Source organism: Chiloscyllium punctatum, chromosome 12, assembly GCF_047496795.1.
Source record: "Chiloscyllium punctatum isolate Juve2018m chromosome 12, sChiPun1.3, whole genome shotgun sequence".
NCBI classification, from domain to species: Eukaryota; Metazoa; Chordata; class Chondrichthyes; order Orectolobiformes; family Hemiscylliidae; genus Chiloscyllium; species Chiloscyllium punctatum.
In genome coordinates this window covers 70017396-70033637 of record NC_092750.1, presented here as the reverse complement: position 1 = coordinate 70033637, position 16242 = coordinate 70017396, and the positions used below count along the sequence as shown (strand labels likewise).

Below are 16242 nucleotides of genomic sequence, written 5' to 3'. Positions count from 1 at the left end.
TTCCTTTGCACCTATCCACTCCACCTTCCTCTCTGACCTATCACCTTCATCCCCTCCTCCATCCACCTATTGTAATCCTGGCTACCTTCTCCCCAGCCCCACCCCCCTCATATTTATCTCTCCATCCTGGAGGCTCCCTGCCTTCATTCTTGATGATTGTCTTTTGCTCGAAATGTCGATTTTCCTGCTCCTCGGATGCTGCCTAACCTGCTGTGCTTTTCCAGCACCACTCTAATCTAGTTTGCAAAAGGATATTGAGAGGTTAAGTGAATGGGCAAAAATTTGAGAGAAAGACTGTAATGTGGAAAAGTGTAAACTTGTCCAGTTTGGAAAAGTACCAAATTATTTAAATACAGGAAAATCATAAAATTCTGGGCTCCAGAGGAATTTGAATATCTTGGTCCATGAATCACAAAACATTAGTGTGCAAGTGGAGTAATTTATTAAGAAGCCAAACGGAATATTGTTTGTTTCAAAGAGAATGGAATATAGCAATGTTTTCCTGCAGTTATACAGGATAAAACCATATCTGGAGCATGGTATGCAGTTTTAATCTCTCTATTTAAGAAAGGTTATAAATGTGTTAAAGTCTTTCAGGGAAGGTTCATACAACTGATGTTTGGGACGGAGGTGTTATCTTATGATGAAAGTTTGGACAGCCTGGCCTTTAATCCACTGGAGTTAGAAGATTAAAAGATGACCTTATTGAAACATATCAGATCCTCAAGGGACTTGACAGGGTGAATCCTGAAAGGACATTTTCCTTGTATGGGAGACTAGAAGTAAAGGGGACACAGTTTAAAAAAATAAGGGATCTCCTGTTAAGGTTGGAGATGAGGAGAAATTTGTTTTCTCAAAGGGTCATAAGTTTGTGGAATGCTGTTCCCTGGAGAGCGGAAGATGCCGAGTCATTGAATATCTTTAAGGTAAGGCAAGATAGATTATTGATTCACAAAAGAGTCAGTGTTTATCAGGGATAAGCAAGCATGTGGTATTGAGGCACCAATCAGATCAGCCATGATCCTTAAGAGGGACAGAGCAGGCTCAAGGTGTAGCCTATTTGTGTTCCTTATTCATTTGTTTGTGTGATAATGTTCAATGGATTTTGATATCCCAGCCATCAAGCAAACCAAAATAAATAGGAAGGGTTGGGAGGGATATGAGCCGGGCGCTAGCAGGTGAGACTAGATTAAGTTGGGATATCTGGTTGGCATGGGTGAATTGGATTGAAGGGTCTATTTCCATGCTGTACATCTCTACAATTCTACATGGTACTAAACTGTTGTCGGTCCTCATCGAATGATTTAAATCTTCGCAGTGTCACTGACTGTGCTGAAAGGATGGGGTACCATGTACCTTTCAGTATAATCAGTTGTAGGTGCAATGTACTTTACATTGTTGGCTGACACTCTAACGTCCTGTTGACAGCTGCTTAGACTCATTTTTATATAGTGTTTGCTTTTGCCCGTGTTCCATTAACAATAAAGCTGTGAAACTGGATTCCCTCCTTTTTAGACACCAATCACGGGTTTCCCCTGTAAGAGCTAACTTGGAGCAGGGAAGGAAGCAAGTTACTTTGGGGGATTCACATGTAGAGTTTGCTTGTTCCTTTCAATCACTGACTTCCCCATTGGACTCCAATTAAATTGTTGTTCAAATTAGTGCCAATTCAGGACATGGGGTATGCAACTAATAGTAAACAGGGCTCGCAGCCATGTTTCTCTTGCAAAAGAAGACCAGGAATGTGTTTCAAGACAGGTTTCATTCGTACGACATTCAGCTTGTCAAATAGTCTTCTTGATAAAGACCTGTTGGCTCTGTGCTTTTTTTTGCACTAAGAATAGGGAAATATCCAGTTTTTACTTGGTAACTGCCCACAATGTCTGAAGTCAGGAGCGTTTGTGTGAGGCTTGTAGACAAGTACAGTCCACTCCATTACTCCTTAATGGGGAATTTCACGACATTCAGAAAATGATTGTTAAGTGTTGGATTGGAGCTATTTATCAAAATTGGACAACACTAAGATAATGAGACCAGGGAATAAAACATTTCAGAAATACAGTTTTTCAAAAATAAACTTTTTCCAAAATACCTTCAAATACATCATGAAGAGTGCATTTGTGTATCCCTCCTGTCTCTATACTAGCTCACTGCATATTCTTGCTATCTTTGTGTTTCTGTTGTACTGCTATTAATGTATTAGGATTAGAGTGGTGCTGGAAAAGCACAGCAGGTCAGGCAGCATCCGAGGAGCAGGAAAATTGACGTTTCAGGCAAAAGCCCAAAACGTCGATTCTCCTGCTCCTCGGATGCTGCCTGACCTGCTGTGCTTTTCCATCAACATTCTAATCTTGACTCTGATCTCCAGCGTCTGCGGTACTCACTTTCGCCTGCTATTAATGTATGTTAATTCCAGAAGCCTCATGTTTATGACTTTGTGAGAATCTGAGTTATGCTTACATGTTTTATATAAACTGTCATTTTTGTTTCCCACAGGGAGCTAATCCGATGTCTGAAATGGTACATGGATCGATCTGCAGAAGTTGTGAGGCAAGATCACATTCAAGAGGCAATGAGGGTACATAGCATAACGTCTGTGATAACTCTGACAAAATATAGAATTGGAATAATAGATAATTATTAGTTGCTACTCCCACTTAACCATATCAAACCTTGGTTTTCATTCGCTCACCCTGTGTGGTATGATTTGTTAATCATGATGACCGCTAGAAATCACTAAAACTTATTTCTTTGAAAATTTATTTGTCTTAAAAACCTACAGGTAACAGCTATTTACTGTTTGGTCCCTGTGCTATATACAGAAGAACCTCGATTATCCGAATAAGATGGGCGGGCGCTATTTCGTTCGGATAATTGATTATTCAGTTAATTGACTTCCTGTGGAGTTTTCTGTGAAGTGTGCTCCCCATTCAGAAAACTAGGCAAAAGCATACTGCGCGTAAGACCCTGCCCCCCCCCCACCCCCCATCCACCCCCACCACGCCCCCTCGCCGGCCCCAACCTGGTCCGCTGCCACCCTGACCCCCTGCCGCACCCCCCCCCCCCCACCTGCCCCCAATCCCGCAGCCCCAACCCCACCCTACCTCCCTCCCCCCTACAGGGGCAGCCAGACTGTACGCCAACAGTAAGACTGCTGCTGCTCCTGCCTTTGTAGGGTAAGTCACCAAATAGTGCGTACAACTTTTTGACAGATTCCACCTCTACCCTGTACAGGATAATTTTGGAGAGATTATCTGGGAAAGGGGGGTTTAGGGTACACCCCTGTGTAGAGCTCCAGGGAAGGTGTTGGGGTCAGGGGAGAGAGAGAGAGAGAGAGAGAGAGAGAGAGGGCTGGAGGTCAGTCATTTGGAGACTGTCCTTGGCAGTATTTCAATGAGCCGAGTTCGTTTTTAATCATTGTACCTGTAAACAAAAGACACAATCAGGGTTGAAACAGCTCTTTGACATAATGTTTCTATCAGGACCTTGAAATCCCCTTCAGATAATCCGATATTTGGATAATTGATATTCGGATAATCTAAATTCCTCTTTAAACAGCAATATCCTAATCACCTCGCCAGTCCTGCTCTCACGGCTAGTTGAAACATTTTCTTTTTATTTGGTCTAATTTTGCTCTGCTTTTCACTATATGTTACTGTTTTAAAGGGGCACAACATTCATTAACCGTTTTATGACTTTGTATGAGGTTATACAGGACATTGGTGAGTCCTGTTCTGGCAGGACTATTGTGTGCAGTTCCGGTCTCCATTATAGGAAGGATATTATTAAATTAGAGAGAGTTCAGATAGGATTAACCAGGATGTTGCCAACAACAAATAGTTTGAGTTATAAAAATAGATTGGATGGGGTGGAACCTTTTTCAATGGAGCACAGGAGGTTGAGGGGTAACCTTACAGAGGTTTATAAAATCATGAGGGGTATACATAAGGTGAATAGCAAAGGTTTTTTTTCCCCCAAGATGGGAGATTTCAAAACTAGAGGTGAGAAATATTTTTAAGGTGAGAGGAGAAAGATTTAAAAAGGGCATGAGGGGCAATCTTTTTACACAGAGTGGTTAATGTGGAGTGAACTGGCAGAGGAATTGATGCATGCAGATACTGTTATCTTTAAAAGATATTTGAATAAATACATGAATAGGAAAGGTTTTGAGGGATATGGGTCAAACGGAATCAGATGGGAATCGTTTAGTTTGGGAACAAGGTAGGTGTGAATTAGTTGAACCAAAGGGTCTGTTCCATGCTGTGTGGCTCTATGTGGAGACATGGGAATGTCAGAATTTGTATAATCACAGTAATGTCCTGCCTGGTAGCTTGATAATGAACGTGATGTATTCTTCGATCATCAATTTGTTCCAAGTTTCAAATCCCAACACTCTTTCAGCCACTCATCAGGTTTCTAATCCCAAATGGACTACTGAATTATAATTTTGTTCCCTGTTTCAAAATCCCTATCCTCCTCCTCCCATCAGGTTTTTAACACCTTATTCCTGAATTATCACTTTGTTTTTTGGTTCCTGCTGTGATTCTCAGGTCATCACTTTGACTCCTAGTATTTCAGTTGAAATGAAACTAATTTAGCAATGCATATTTGTGTTTTTGTACTTATTTTTATATGTAGTTTCCTGATAATCAACTGTAGAAGTTGTTTGACATACATTAAAAATCTAATCACCAATTTTCCCCACTTCAGTCTGTGTTAGTATGTGTTTCTGAAGGAGAAGTATAATTCTTTTACCTCTGTTGACAGGTCAGACCTGACTTGTGTAATCATGCTATATGAGTTTAGCATCAATATAAAGTGAAATCCAGAATTTGCTTCGCACCAATAATTAACTTATAAACACATCCTAGTCAATGTCAAAGACCAACTGGAAATGCACCCTGCCCACTTCAGATCCAGACTTGCTTACAGAACAGATGGTATTTACAGTTTTCTCTGTAGTCAGTTTAATATTTCTGAAATACCAGTGCTAACAGTTGTGTTTTCTATTGTGCTGTAAATGCTGGAGATATAAAAGTATCTATTACAATTTCTTCATTTAGAGTAATCTGAGAATATGCTGTTTTGTAATATCAACATATAAATGGCAGCATTTATCTTGAACTAGCATTCACACTGCAAGAATTTATTTGTAAAGTATAGATTTTCATTATAATGTCTTCCTGGCTGACTCCCCAACTCTTTCTAATAAGCCTCTGCTCTTCCAAAATGTTGTTTTAATAAGATATATGTCTGCACAAGGGTTGAGCATTGATTGCAGTCAGGGCAGCAGTTGGACTGTTGCCTTCAGATTCACAGAAAGGAAATTCAGTTAAGGTTTGCACTATTAATTGTATGCAGTGACCTCTATTGGCAAAGGTTCACTTGTGAATATTGGATGAGATTAAAGCACTATCTAAACTCACATTTGAAGAAAGGACTTTGAGTGTCAGCCATTACCTTGAGAAGATGATAATAGGACAGAACTGTGAGATTTCTTTTTATTTGTTCCTTGTATGCACACAGCACTGGGTTTGGAATCAGTAGCTATACAAGCTAGCATAACATATCTTCAAATCTTCTCAAAGGCAATGGTGAATGTTTTCTGTTGAATGGAAATCAGGAATTTGTATGCCTGTTTTCTATCAATTCAATTTTGCCACTTGCCATGGTGGAACTTGCAAGTTCTGAGTAGTTGATCAATAACCATGTAACCACAACCATCAGCTTTCAATATGACACAAGCCCTGTAGACCGCTGGAGCAGTTGCCCATTCAAAGCACATGCATATGAAGCCAGCCTTAAAACATTACCTGCAGTGGTAAGAATGTAAAGCCTATCAGAATAGCTGAGATAAGCTGGATGATTAACACTTCTTATTTTATAATTATCTGACAAATGTGTGTTTCTATTCTTCTCAGGCATTGGAATATTTGTTCAAGTTTATTGTGCAATCACGGATTTTGTATTCAAGAGCAACAGGTGGGATAGAAGAAGAACAGTTTCGTGCCAGTATTCAGGAACTCTTTCAGTCCATTCGCTTTGTCTTGAGTTTGGATAGCAGAAGTTCTGAGACTCTCATCTTCACGCAGGTTAGTCTAGCAACCATAGCATATTCTCAGAAAACCGACCCCGAACAGGAACAAGCCCACTGTTTGCATTTAGCCACATAGGTTTTAAATAGCATCAATGCAGAGTACATTGACATAAAATACTGGATTTTCATCGCATAGGCTTCAGATTCAATGATACCTCGACTTGATAGGATAGTTGTCTCTTTCATTTGTTGACTTTGAGATGAAGAGATCAGGCAATTTTAATACATTTCCTCTCACATATGGCTGAATTATCCTTCAATTAGCAACCTCACTGAGTCTACAGGCTGAGTGATGAAAGAAACTGTGTGGCCCTCATGGAACCCAAATTAAGTGTCACTGTGCAGGTTATTGTTAAGCAAGTGCATCTTAGAACATTTAGTCCATATTCCTCTAAACACTTCCTATTTATGTACCCATCCAGATACTTTTTAAATGTTGTAATTGTACCCACCTCCACTATCTGCTCTGGCAACTCATTCCATGCATTTAGCATCCTCTGCAGGGTAAAGTCACCCCTCAGATTCCTTTTAAATCTTTCCCCTCTCACTTTAAACCTATGCTGTCTAGTTTTGAACTCCCCTATCCTGGGAAAAAGTCTTGATGGCTTCCGTCACTTTACTGGTGATCAAGAATATATGGTGGGCCGGTAACTTAGCTATTAGGTTTGTCTGCATTTTGATTACAGGGTACCTTTCCACATTTCCGGATGAATACCATTATTGTAGCTGTTTGGGAACAGATCAGTTAGGGCACAGCAGAGTTTTGAACACAAGTCTTCAGTACTGCTATGAATATTATCATGGCCCATAGCCTATGCAGTGTTCAATGCCTTCACAATTTCTTGTTACCATGTGGAGTGAATCAAACTAGCCAAAGACTAGTGTTTGTAATGCTTAGAACCTCCAGGAGAAACTGAGATAGAGCATTGGCTCAACACTTTTGGTTGAAGACTGCTTCAATGCTTCAGCCTTATCTTTTGCACTGATGTGCTGAGCTCCTCCATCATTTAGGATGAGAATATTTGTGGAGCCTCCTCCTGAGTTGCCAAATCATTCTACACTAGACATGGCAGGAATGCGGAGCTTAGATCTAATTCATTGGGTTTGGAATCATTTATCTCTGTTTGTCAGTTGTTGCTCATGAAGTTTCACATACAAGGTTCACCAGGTTGTCACCTCCTTTTAGGTGTGCCTGGTGCTGCTCCTGACATGCTTTCCTGCACTTTTCATTGAACCAGGTTTATCATCTGGCTTAAAAGTAAAGTTAGAGTGGAGGCTTTGCCAAGCCATGAGGTTGCAGATTGTGTTTGAGTATAATTCTGCTGCTGACTATAACCCACAATGCTTCTTGGATGCCCTGTTTTGAGTTGCTAGATTTGTTTGAAATCCAGCTGTTGTGGCATGGTTTTGATGCCATTTAACTCAATGGAGGGTATCCTCAATGTGAGACAGGATTGTGCAATCGTCGTTTGTATTGATACTTCAAAAGACAGATTCATCTTCTGCAGGCAGATTGGTGAGGATGAGAATGAGGTAAAGTGTACTTTTTCCTCTTGTTGTTTCCCCCATCTAGCAGCCATGTCTTTTAGGGCTCAACTAGCTTAGTCAGGAGTGCTGCTACCAAGTAACGCTTGGTGATGGGCATTGAAGTTCCACACCCAATGTTATATTAGGTAACAGCAATAGAAGCTTATGTTCTATGGTTATAGCATCTCGTACCTCAAAATGTAGAAAACACAGCAAATCAGTAAAATAAAATGTCAATTTGATTCCAGTTATCAAAGATTAATAGCAATAAGGGAGGTGATGGCCTAGTGATATTATCACTAGACTGTTAATCCAGTGATGCAGGTAATGTTCTGGGGACCTGGGTTTGAATTGTGCCACGGCAGGTGGTGGAATTCGAATTCACTATAGACAAAATCTGAAATTACGATGACCACAAATCTATTGTTGATCCATCTGGTTCACTAATATCCTTTGGGGAAGGAAACTGCCATCCTTACCTGATCTGGCCAAATGTGACTCCAGAGCCACAGCAATGTGGTTGATTCTTAGCTGCCCTCTGGATCATTAGGTATGGATGATAAATGCTGGCCTAGCCAGCAATGCCCTCATCTCATGAATGAGTAAATAAAAAAATCTCTTGTATCTTCAGCCTGAACTGGGATAACTGTCATTCTAATTTAGTGGTAAAAGGTTAAGCTTTTTCAGTGCTTGTATGTTGAAACAACTTTGTTCTGGCCACATGCTAGTCAAATAAGTATTTCATGTTGTTAGTATTTCTATGAATGAATAATTGAAAGACATGAGTGTTTTGTCATGTACCTTGCAATAATACTGTGCTGTTCATGATACTTGCATTCTGGATGGCTGAATGATGCCATTTAGTCTGACAATGTTAGTAGTTCCATGGATTTTATTGAAAGATGAATTGAGCAGTTTTTCAATTCTGTTGTTTCTGCTGTAGGCCGCCCTTCTCAATTCCTTCCCAGCAATATTTGATGAGCTGCTGCAGATGTTTACTGTACAGGAAGTGGCAGAGTTTGTGAGGGGGACACTGGGCAGCATGCCCAGCACAGTGCACATTGGTCAATCTATGGATGTAGTCAAGCTGCAATCCATCGCACGAACAGTGGACAGTCGTCTCTTTTCATATTCAGGTAAGAGGAATATGCAGGCATGGTCCATATACGACCACCTTTCTTCATAAGATATATATAGAGATGGCTATAAATAATAAGCTATGTAAAAATAAAACCAGTTGCTTTTAAAAAGTTTAAAAATGCTTATTTCTGGACTGGTGTATGTTTTCTGGCTATGGGAGGGATGTTTTCCCAGGTGATAAAGGGAGGATTTGTCTGCCTGGAGAGTTGAAACTTCCTGAAATTTGGGTCAGGACCCCAATAACATCTCCCCCCTCTTCCTAGTTTCTACAGGGCAGGATTGAAGGCAAGAAGGGAAGCTTCTTGGTCTGCCAACTTAAATAAATTAAGCAATTCAACAAGATCACAAGAAGCAGAGCTTCTTTAGCAAAACTGAAAAGCTGGAAGTGCTTTGATCAGTTACACTAAAGAGCTTCAGCCATTCACAGGTGATTGCCAGTTTTTTGGATGGCATTTAATCTATTCAATTTCAGCTGCACGTCCCTGCCACCAGTCTTCAACACATCATGTGCATCCTCCCCCGTACCTTACAACTCTAACGAGAGACGAGCAGAGGCAATGTCAACACATGGGATCCAGCAAACTGCTGTGTAAACTTGAGCTTCATAAGGTCCTGGTGCTCAGACATGTTAACAGAACTAATAGTTTATTTACATTCTCTGTGTTGGAGCTCTTATCTCCTCACAATTAGACTCTGTATCTGCCCTAGAGGGGAACATGTGACTGGGAAGGCAACTTGTGTTGCTCCTGTTGATGTGAGGACTACGGTTGCTTGCATTAGAAGTTCTTCCTTTTACAGAATGGATGGACCATCCTGTTCACCTTCCTTAACTGACTGTCAATTGGAGATTGGAAGCTGATGTTGTGATTCAGTTAAAGAGCCACAACAAATTGTGCAAATTATTTAATTGTGTTTCCAAATCAAAAACGTCCCTGTTGTTTCAGCAAAGATTGAGTCACAAGTTTTTGCCTGTAGAGTTAATGTAATTCTGTAGCTATACAAATTATCTGATTTTGGACTGTACATTATACTTAGTTGTAGATGGTTCATGTTGGATTTTAGATGTTACATAACTATGCACACAGTGGAGAAGTGCATTTTAAATATTCTAAATTTATTTTATTTATTTACTCTTAGTCCCTGCTATCCCCATTCCTCTGAAATAATCCTCAGTGCATTCATGTCATGAAAGTCTTAACCCACTTATGTAAATCTGGGGAGGTTCACTCCCAACTGTTTGATTCCACTATTGTCTGCACTGGTACTTTGGCAGCTGTTATGAAGATGTTAAATGTAATGCACAGCAAAAGAGTTCTATGGTACTAGGAGGTGGAACTCAACTGCTACAGTCACTTCCCTCCACCAAGTTCTTGGCAGGCCCCTTGTCTTCAATCCCAAACAAACCACAACATCCTGTTCAGAAACTGCATTACAAAGATGTGTAGACCTGACTCACTGAAAATTAATACTCAGTTCTTTGACCTGGTTGACCTCCTTGGTGTTTGTTTCTGCTTTCAACAATATATTATTCCTGTACCTGGCAGATATCTCCAGTGTTTTATGGCTCCCACACCACTGCTTCCCTGTAGCCTGCAGCCCATCAGTGCAGATTCTGTGCAGCCGACAGCAGGGTCAGTACACTGATCTGTAAATAGGCAGAAGTTCAGCTTTTCCTCGATTCCAGTGGTGCTGTCTAAGTTTCAGAGCCACAACCCCTCAGCCTGTAGATATCCACTGTTTGTTATGGATGTGTACCTATTTCAATTATCACCTTTTTGTTTTGCAAGATGTCACCTGTTTTCAGTTGGGAATGTGTTTCAACAGCTGAAGGTGTTCATATTGAAGGATATACTATAGAAGTGTGGCTCAGAATACAATTTCTTCTATTCATAGACTCCCGTCGGATCCTTCTACCTGTTGTTCTCCATCACATTCATTTGCATCTGCGGCAGCAGAAGGAGCTGCTCATCTGCTCTGGAATCCTCAGCAGCATCTTTTCTATCATGAAGTCAAGCTCTCTGGTATGTCTCAGTCCTACATAATGGAATGCCAGCAATAGTGTATTTTCATAGAGAATCTCCTGCTAGTTCAAGTCAGGCTAGTTCTCAGTGATTCCTCATTTATTCTATTTAGTTTTCTTGTGTAATATCTCCACTATCTTTCTCAGCAACTCATCAAAGTATGTCCTCTATTGGTTTTATACAGAGCCTTTGATTCATTTTTTAAATTTAATGTGTGTTTATTTCAGAGGTTAAGAAGAAAACTGTAAATACTAGAAGTCTGAAATTAAAAACTGAACATTTTTGTAAATACATCACAGGTCAGTCAGCCAGTCACAGAACAGGACCACACCTTGAGGCACCATTCAGGCCATAGACATAGTTGTTTCTATTGTTTTCTTTCTGCATCTGTAACCTCTTTGAGCAATTTCCAAAACATTTCTCCATGATAGCATTGATTTGATAATACAGTCTGTTCTGCAACTCAGTGTGTTCTACAGTGTGTTTCTTCAACTCAAATTGGCTATAATGCAACTGAAGAATTGAGACCACTTTTTGTAGAATATGAGCTTCCCTTACCTGTATTGGCTATAATGCGATTCCCATAGTATAAATGGCAGGGCTATTGCATGATTTTGTTATCATGTATGAGAATGCGTTATATCAGAACCAACTGTATTTTACATCAAATGACCTAAACTTTCAAAAAGTGTGACTAAAAATTACAAAGGTTTTTAATTTAACTTTTTCAGCTGTGGAGGAAACCACTTTACTGTTTGTATTGCTTGTTCTGTGTTCAAGACCTGAGCAATTAACCTCACTTTAACATTATAGTCCCATCTGCAAGGACTTTTTCAGTACAAATCCACCTGTGTCAATGTAGGTTAACCATTATCTGGTACTGTAGAATATATTCTAAACTCTCTTCCGTCATCTAACTCCTTTTGTTTTGCCTTTCCTATAATTTTGTAGTTTATTGTCAGTCATCAAACATCATGATCTTGAGGGCTTCTGTTTTCAGGTCTTCAGTTTATGGTTGGTTTCTGATGTGACTCACTTTCAGACTCAACCAATGTACTTGCTCTGTGTTTTGTTACTTGCCACTCCTTTATGCATTTTCCAATCCATGGACCTAATCTCTTGGCCATCATCCTGAACATTCAATTAATATTTAACTAAACAGTAACTTGTACAATATGCCCCACAAAGTTTGCATACCTCCCTTAATGGGCATGTCATTCAAGTACCGACTCTAGCTGTTATCATATCATCATAAAGAGCAATGACTAGAAACAAAAGGAATTCCCAAGCAACACTGATTTTTCATTCTTGAATACACTTTTGCTGTAATAGTTAAACCTAAAATCAAAATAAAGTTAATCATACAATTGTTATGATCCAATCTGATCCTTACAGGACAAGTCAAGCTTCCAGACTGAAATCCAGACTTGATCTTCTTTGTTTAGTTTACTGAGATGGCCTTTCACTGAAACATAAGTAATTTAGTTTTAACAATAAAACAGAAGCTTATTCCACAAAAAACGATAAAGCAGAATAAACCAAGCCATTTACATATAAGACAATTTAAAAGATGTTGAAGCACACAGTAAAAATGCATTCCTAGTAATCCCAACATCATTATTTTACAGTACTCAAGTGTCAAAGTTTGCTTTGTTTTTCATCTATCAGTTGAACTTAACTATTTCTTCCAGTTCTCAGTCCTGGGTGTTTAATCCTCTTCCTTAATTAGTCACACTTAGCCTTTCTCAACCCTGTAAAACCCTTTCAGGGTTCTAATCAATACTTAGGATCTGAAACTTTTAAACTAAAATCCTTACACTGAAGTAACCTATTTTCTAAGTTTAAACTATCTCCTTTTTTTAGGAGAAACAGTTTCATGAACCTAACCTTCACCAGAACATCTGTGAACTGAAAAACAAAAGCTTTCCAAAGTATGGATTTTCTTCTAAGGAAAGGTTTCCTGATCCTTCTAAACAGGAAATAAGCTAATGCTCCTCAATGTTTACTGTGTTTGCTTTTAAAACTCTCCCAAATACAAACATATTCTCAACATCACCCTGGGGAACTCCCCCTCACTGGTTTTAAAAAAGTCAGGATTTTAAAAATTAGATTAGATTAGATTAGATTACTTACAGTGTGGAAACAGGCCCTTCGGCCCAACAAGTCCACACCGACCCGCCGAAGCGCAACCCACCCATACCCCTACATCTACCCCTTGCCTAACAGTACGGGCAATTTAGCATGGTCAATTCACCTAACCTGCACATCTTTGGAGTGTGGGAGGAAACCGGAGCACCCGGAGGAAACCCACGCAGACACGGGGAGAATGTGCAAACTCCACACAGAGAGTCGCCTGAGGCAGGAAATGAACCCGGGTCTCTGGCGCTGTGAGGCAGCAGTGCTAACCACTGTGCCACCGTGCCGCCCATTGACAAGTTAATCGTTAAAACCCTTTATACATACAAACCAAGTCCAAATGCCAGCAGGTCAAAATCAAATGATATTCAAATATATATATAAATTACACAATCTACACCACACAGTGAAGGACAAATTAAATTTCACTCAAATAAATGAATTACACTGTCAATAGCTTATGCAACATATATTTCACAGTACAATTATAAGCTCTCAGATACTTCCCAAATAACTGTGGCCCGGTATGCAATCTTGCAATACATCCAACTCAGCATACATTATATAGGGTTTCTCACTTTCTTACTTAACGGATTTTACCTTTGAGCTGCTTTCACTGGCAACTCTACTCTATCCAAGGGCCTTGGATACAATTAACACCAATAGTACAGTTTTAGAAATCCTGATTGGCTAAGTTTTGGGCAGTCTTGATGACACAGATCCCTCAGGCAATCTGTTATCCAACCCCCTTAATAAACATTGTTAAACAATCTCTGGCAGAAATGGAACAGTGACAATAAAATTGCCCCACTCAAGATCTGTGCTCTAAAACCATCTATTTGCTGTAATTGACCTTTCTGATTAGCAAATCCCTGTCTCCGTGGCAATGTTAAATCACAGTCTAGTTTATGGCATTGTCTCTTACCTGAATCCTGTGTCCTTAATAACGTCAAGCTAGGATAATTTGTTAGATGTCTAATTACCTCATAGACAAGAATTCATCTTTCCAATATTAGCTTGGTTTCTCATCGGCTTTAAAGAGATATCTTAAAAGCTTCTTTCCAAGTACTGAGTTCATCACACTGTGAATGTGATAGCTTTGTCCCACGTGTCATGCTCCTTCATATTACCATTTTCCACACATTGATCTACTGTGCTCTGTTCCTCAGGACCCTCATCACAAAGCACATGTGCACTTAAAGTACAAGGTACCTTGTTGACTTCAATCAATTGTTCAGAGTGTGAAATTTTGAAATTAATTCTGATTAAATGGTGAGGAATGAACCTTTTATAACTTGAAGATCATGTTATTAAGAGATGTCATCCCGAGACCTTTTGATTCTTTATGACCCTCGCGTAGAGTACAACAAATCTTCTGAATTATATTTTCCTCACAGATGATCTTTTTCATTAAATCCCTACAGCAGGCCATATGGCTCATTGAATCCACTCCCACTCCCTACCTCTGTAACCCTGCATTCCCCATGGTTAACCCACCTAACCTGCACACAGTCGTCAATTTAGCATGGCCAGTTGACCTAACCTACATATTTTTGGACTGTGGGAGGAAACCGGAGCACCTGGCAGAAACCCAGGCAGACACGGGAAGAAAACTTCACATAGATATTCACCCAAGGCTGGAATCAAATCCAGGTCTCTGGACCTGTGAGACAGCAGTACTAAGCACTGAGCTACTGTGACACCTCAGTATTCTCTGAATTTTCTTCAAGACCGCAGTCTTGTCTCATGCATATATAGCTTTTAAATGTTATATAATTTATTTCATCAAATCTGTTGCAGAAATTACTTTTAGTTGCAGCATTCATGACCATAACCATATTCATATATCTTTGCATATGTTATTCGCAAAATTTCTTCCTTTATAAAGTAAAAATAACAAGTATCCCAAGTTCAGCTCCTATCCATTTATCTATGTTTTTGTCCATAATAACCCTTTTATATTTGCAATGTACTATTTTAGAAATACAATATTTAGCTGCTAGCTTTATAAAACGTAGGATGAATGTAAGTTCTGGCTTTGTCCCATTACTTTTGATATATGACAATTCGCTTGCTAAAATATCTGCCAGTGGAAGTCTTACGATAAGCACCTCTCAACACAGGATTTCCTATTACCCACTGATCTCTTCTGTAAGTCTTGTGTCCAGAAACGGCTGCTGGATGGGATTTTTAATATTTGATATAAACTTTCAGATTTATTTTCTTTGATTTTTATTTTATAGATAAGTCAGATGACCTGTATCTTTATGAAAAAGACAGTATGTTTTTAAGGATCTTCTTAAAGGAGAAGTGTACAGTGCAGAGCAAAAAAAGGGTTAAAGAAAAAAGTCTACAGCTTAGGCTCAAGGCAATTGAAAATATAATAAGCAATGATGGAGTAATTAAAATTGGGACTGTTCAAAAGGTCCGAAAACCTTAAAGAGTTGAGGTATTAACAGAGACAGGAAAAGGAAAGACAATGAAGAGATCCGAAAGCAAGAATAAGAATGTTTAAATTATTTAAGATCGTTAAAGTCATTCAAAATTAAAATCATTAAAGGTAATTAGGTTGCCTTGACTGAACCACTGTGTCAGTGCACAGAGGGATGACAGATGGATAGGAGTTGGTGGAAGTTAAGACATAAACCACATAGTTTTGAATGACCTCAAGTTGTTTGATTGGAAAATGTAGGAGCTCAGCCAGAGATGCAATGGAATAATCAAGTCGAGACATAACAAGGTGGAAATGAAAGTTTCATTAAAAGTAAGCTGAGGCAGGTGTGGTCAGGTGAGCTTAGACAGGTGGGAGAAAAATGATTTTGGTGATGATATGAATATGTAGTCAAATGCTTATCTCTGGGTTAGTGAGACCAAGGTTGGAAACAGCCTGGTTAAGTTTCAGACTGTTGTCAAGTAGAAGGATCGAATTGATAGCTAGGGAAACGAGTTTGGAATAGTGACCTAAACAATGGTATACTCATCAGAAAATTTAATTGAAGGACATTTCTGCTTATCCAGGACTATATGTCAGACGAGCAGTTTCATGACTCAGCAACGGTGGCAATCTCAGGAGAGGTGGTAGTGAGGTAAAGTCAACTGCATGCATGTGACAAGCTAACATTTGTGGTTTTGGAAACTGCCAAGTGACAGCATACGGACAAAACATTGGGAGCCAAGGATAGATCCATGTGGAACACTAGATGTAACCGTATGGAAGCAAAAAGAGAAAAAATGCATTGTATTTAGCACTGTGGCTATAATTAGACAAATAACAGTGCAACCAAGCGCACAGAAGTTCTCATCCTGATATAGGAGGAAGCT

General features: G+C 39.5%; 1 protein-coding gene across 5 annotated transcripts in view; it reads left to right on the top strand.

Annotated features, from left to right (window-relative positions):
* dock3 (dedicator of cytokinesis 3) overlaps positions 1-16242 on the top strand; it is an 889649-nt gene that overhangs the window by 644241 nt on the left and 229166 nt on the right. For all 5 annotated transcript variants that reach the window (XM_072582733.1, XM_072582732.1, XM_072582735.1 and 2 more), the window contains 4 exons: positions 2497-2578; positions 5922-6092; positions 8568-8760; positions 10658-10785. In XM_072582733.1, the coding sequence (XP_072438834.1) occupies positions 2497-2578; positions 5922-6092; positions 8568-8760; positions 10658-10785 (574 nt within the window). The remainder of the gene's footprint in view (positions 1-2496; positions 2579-5921; positions 6093-8567; positions 8761-10657; positions 10786-16242) is intronic.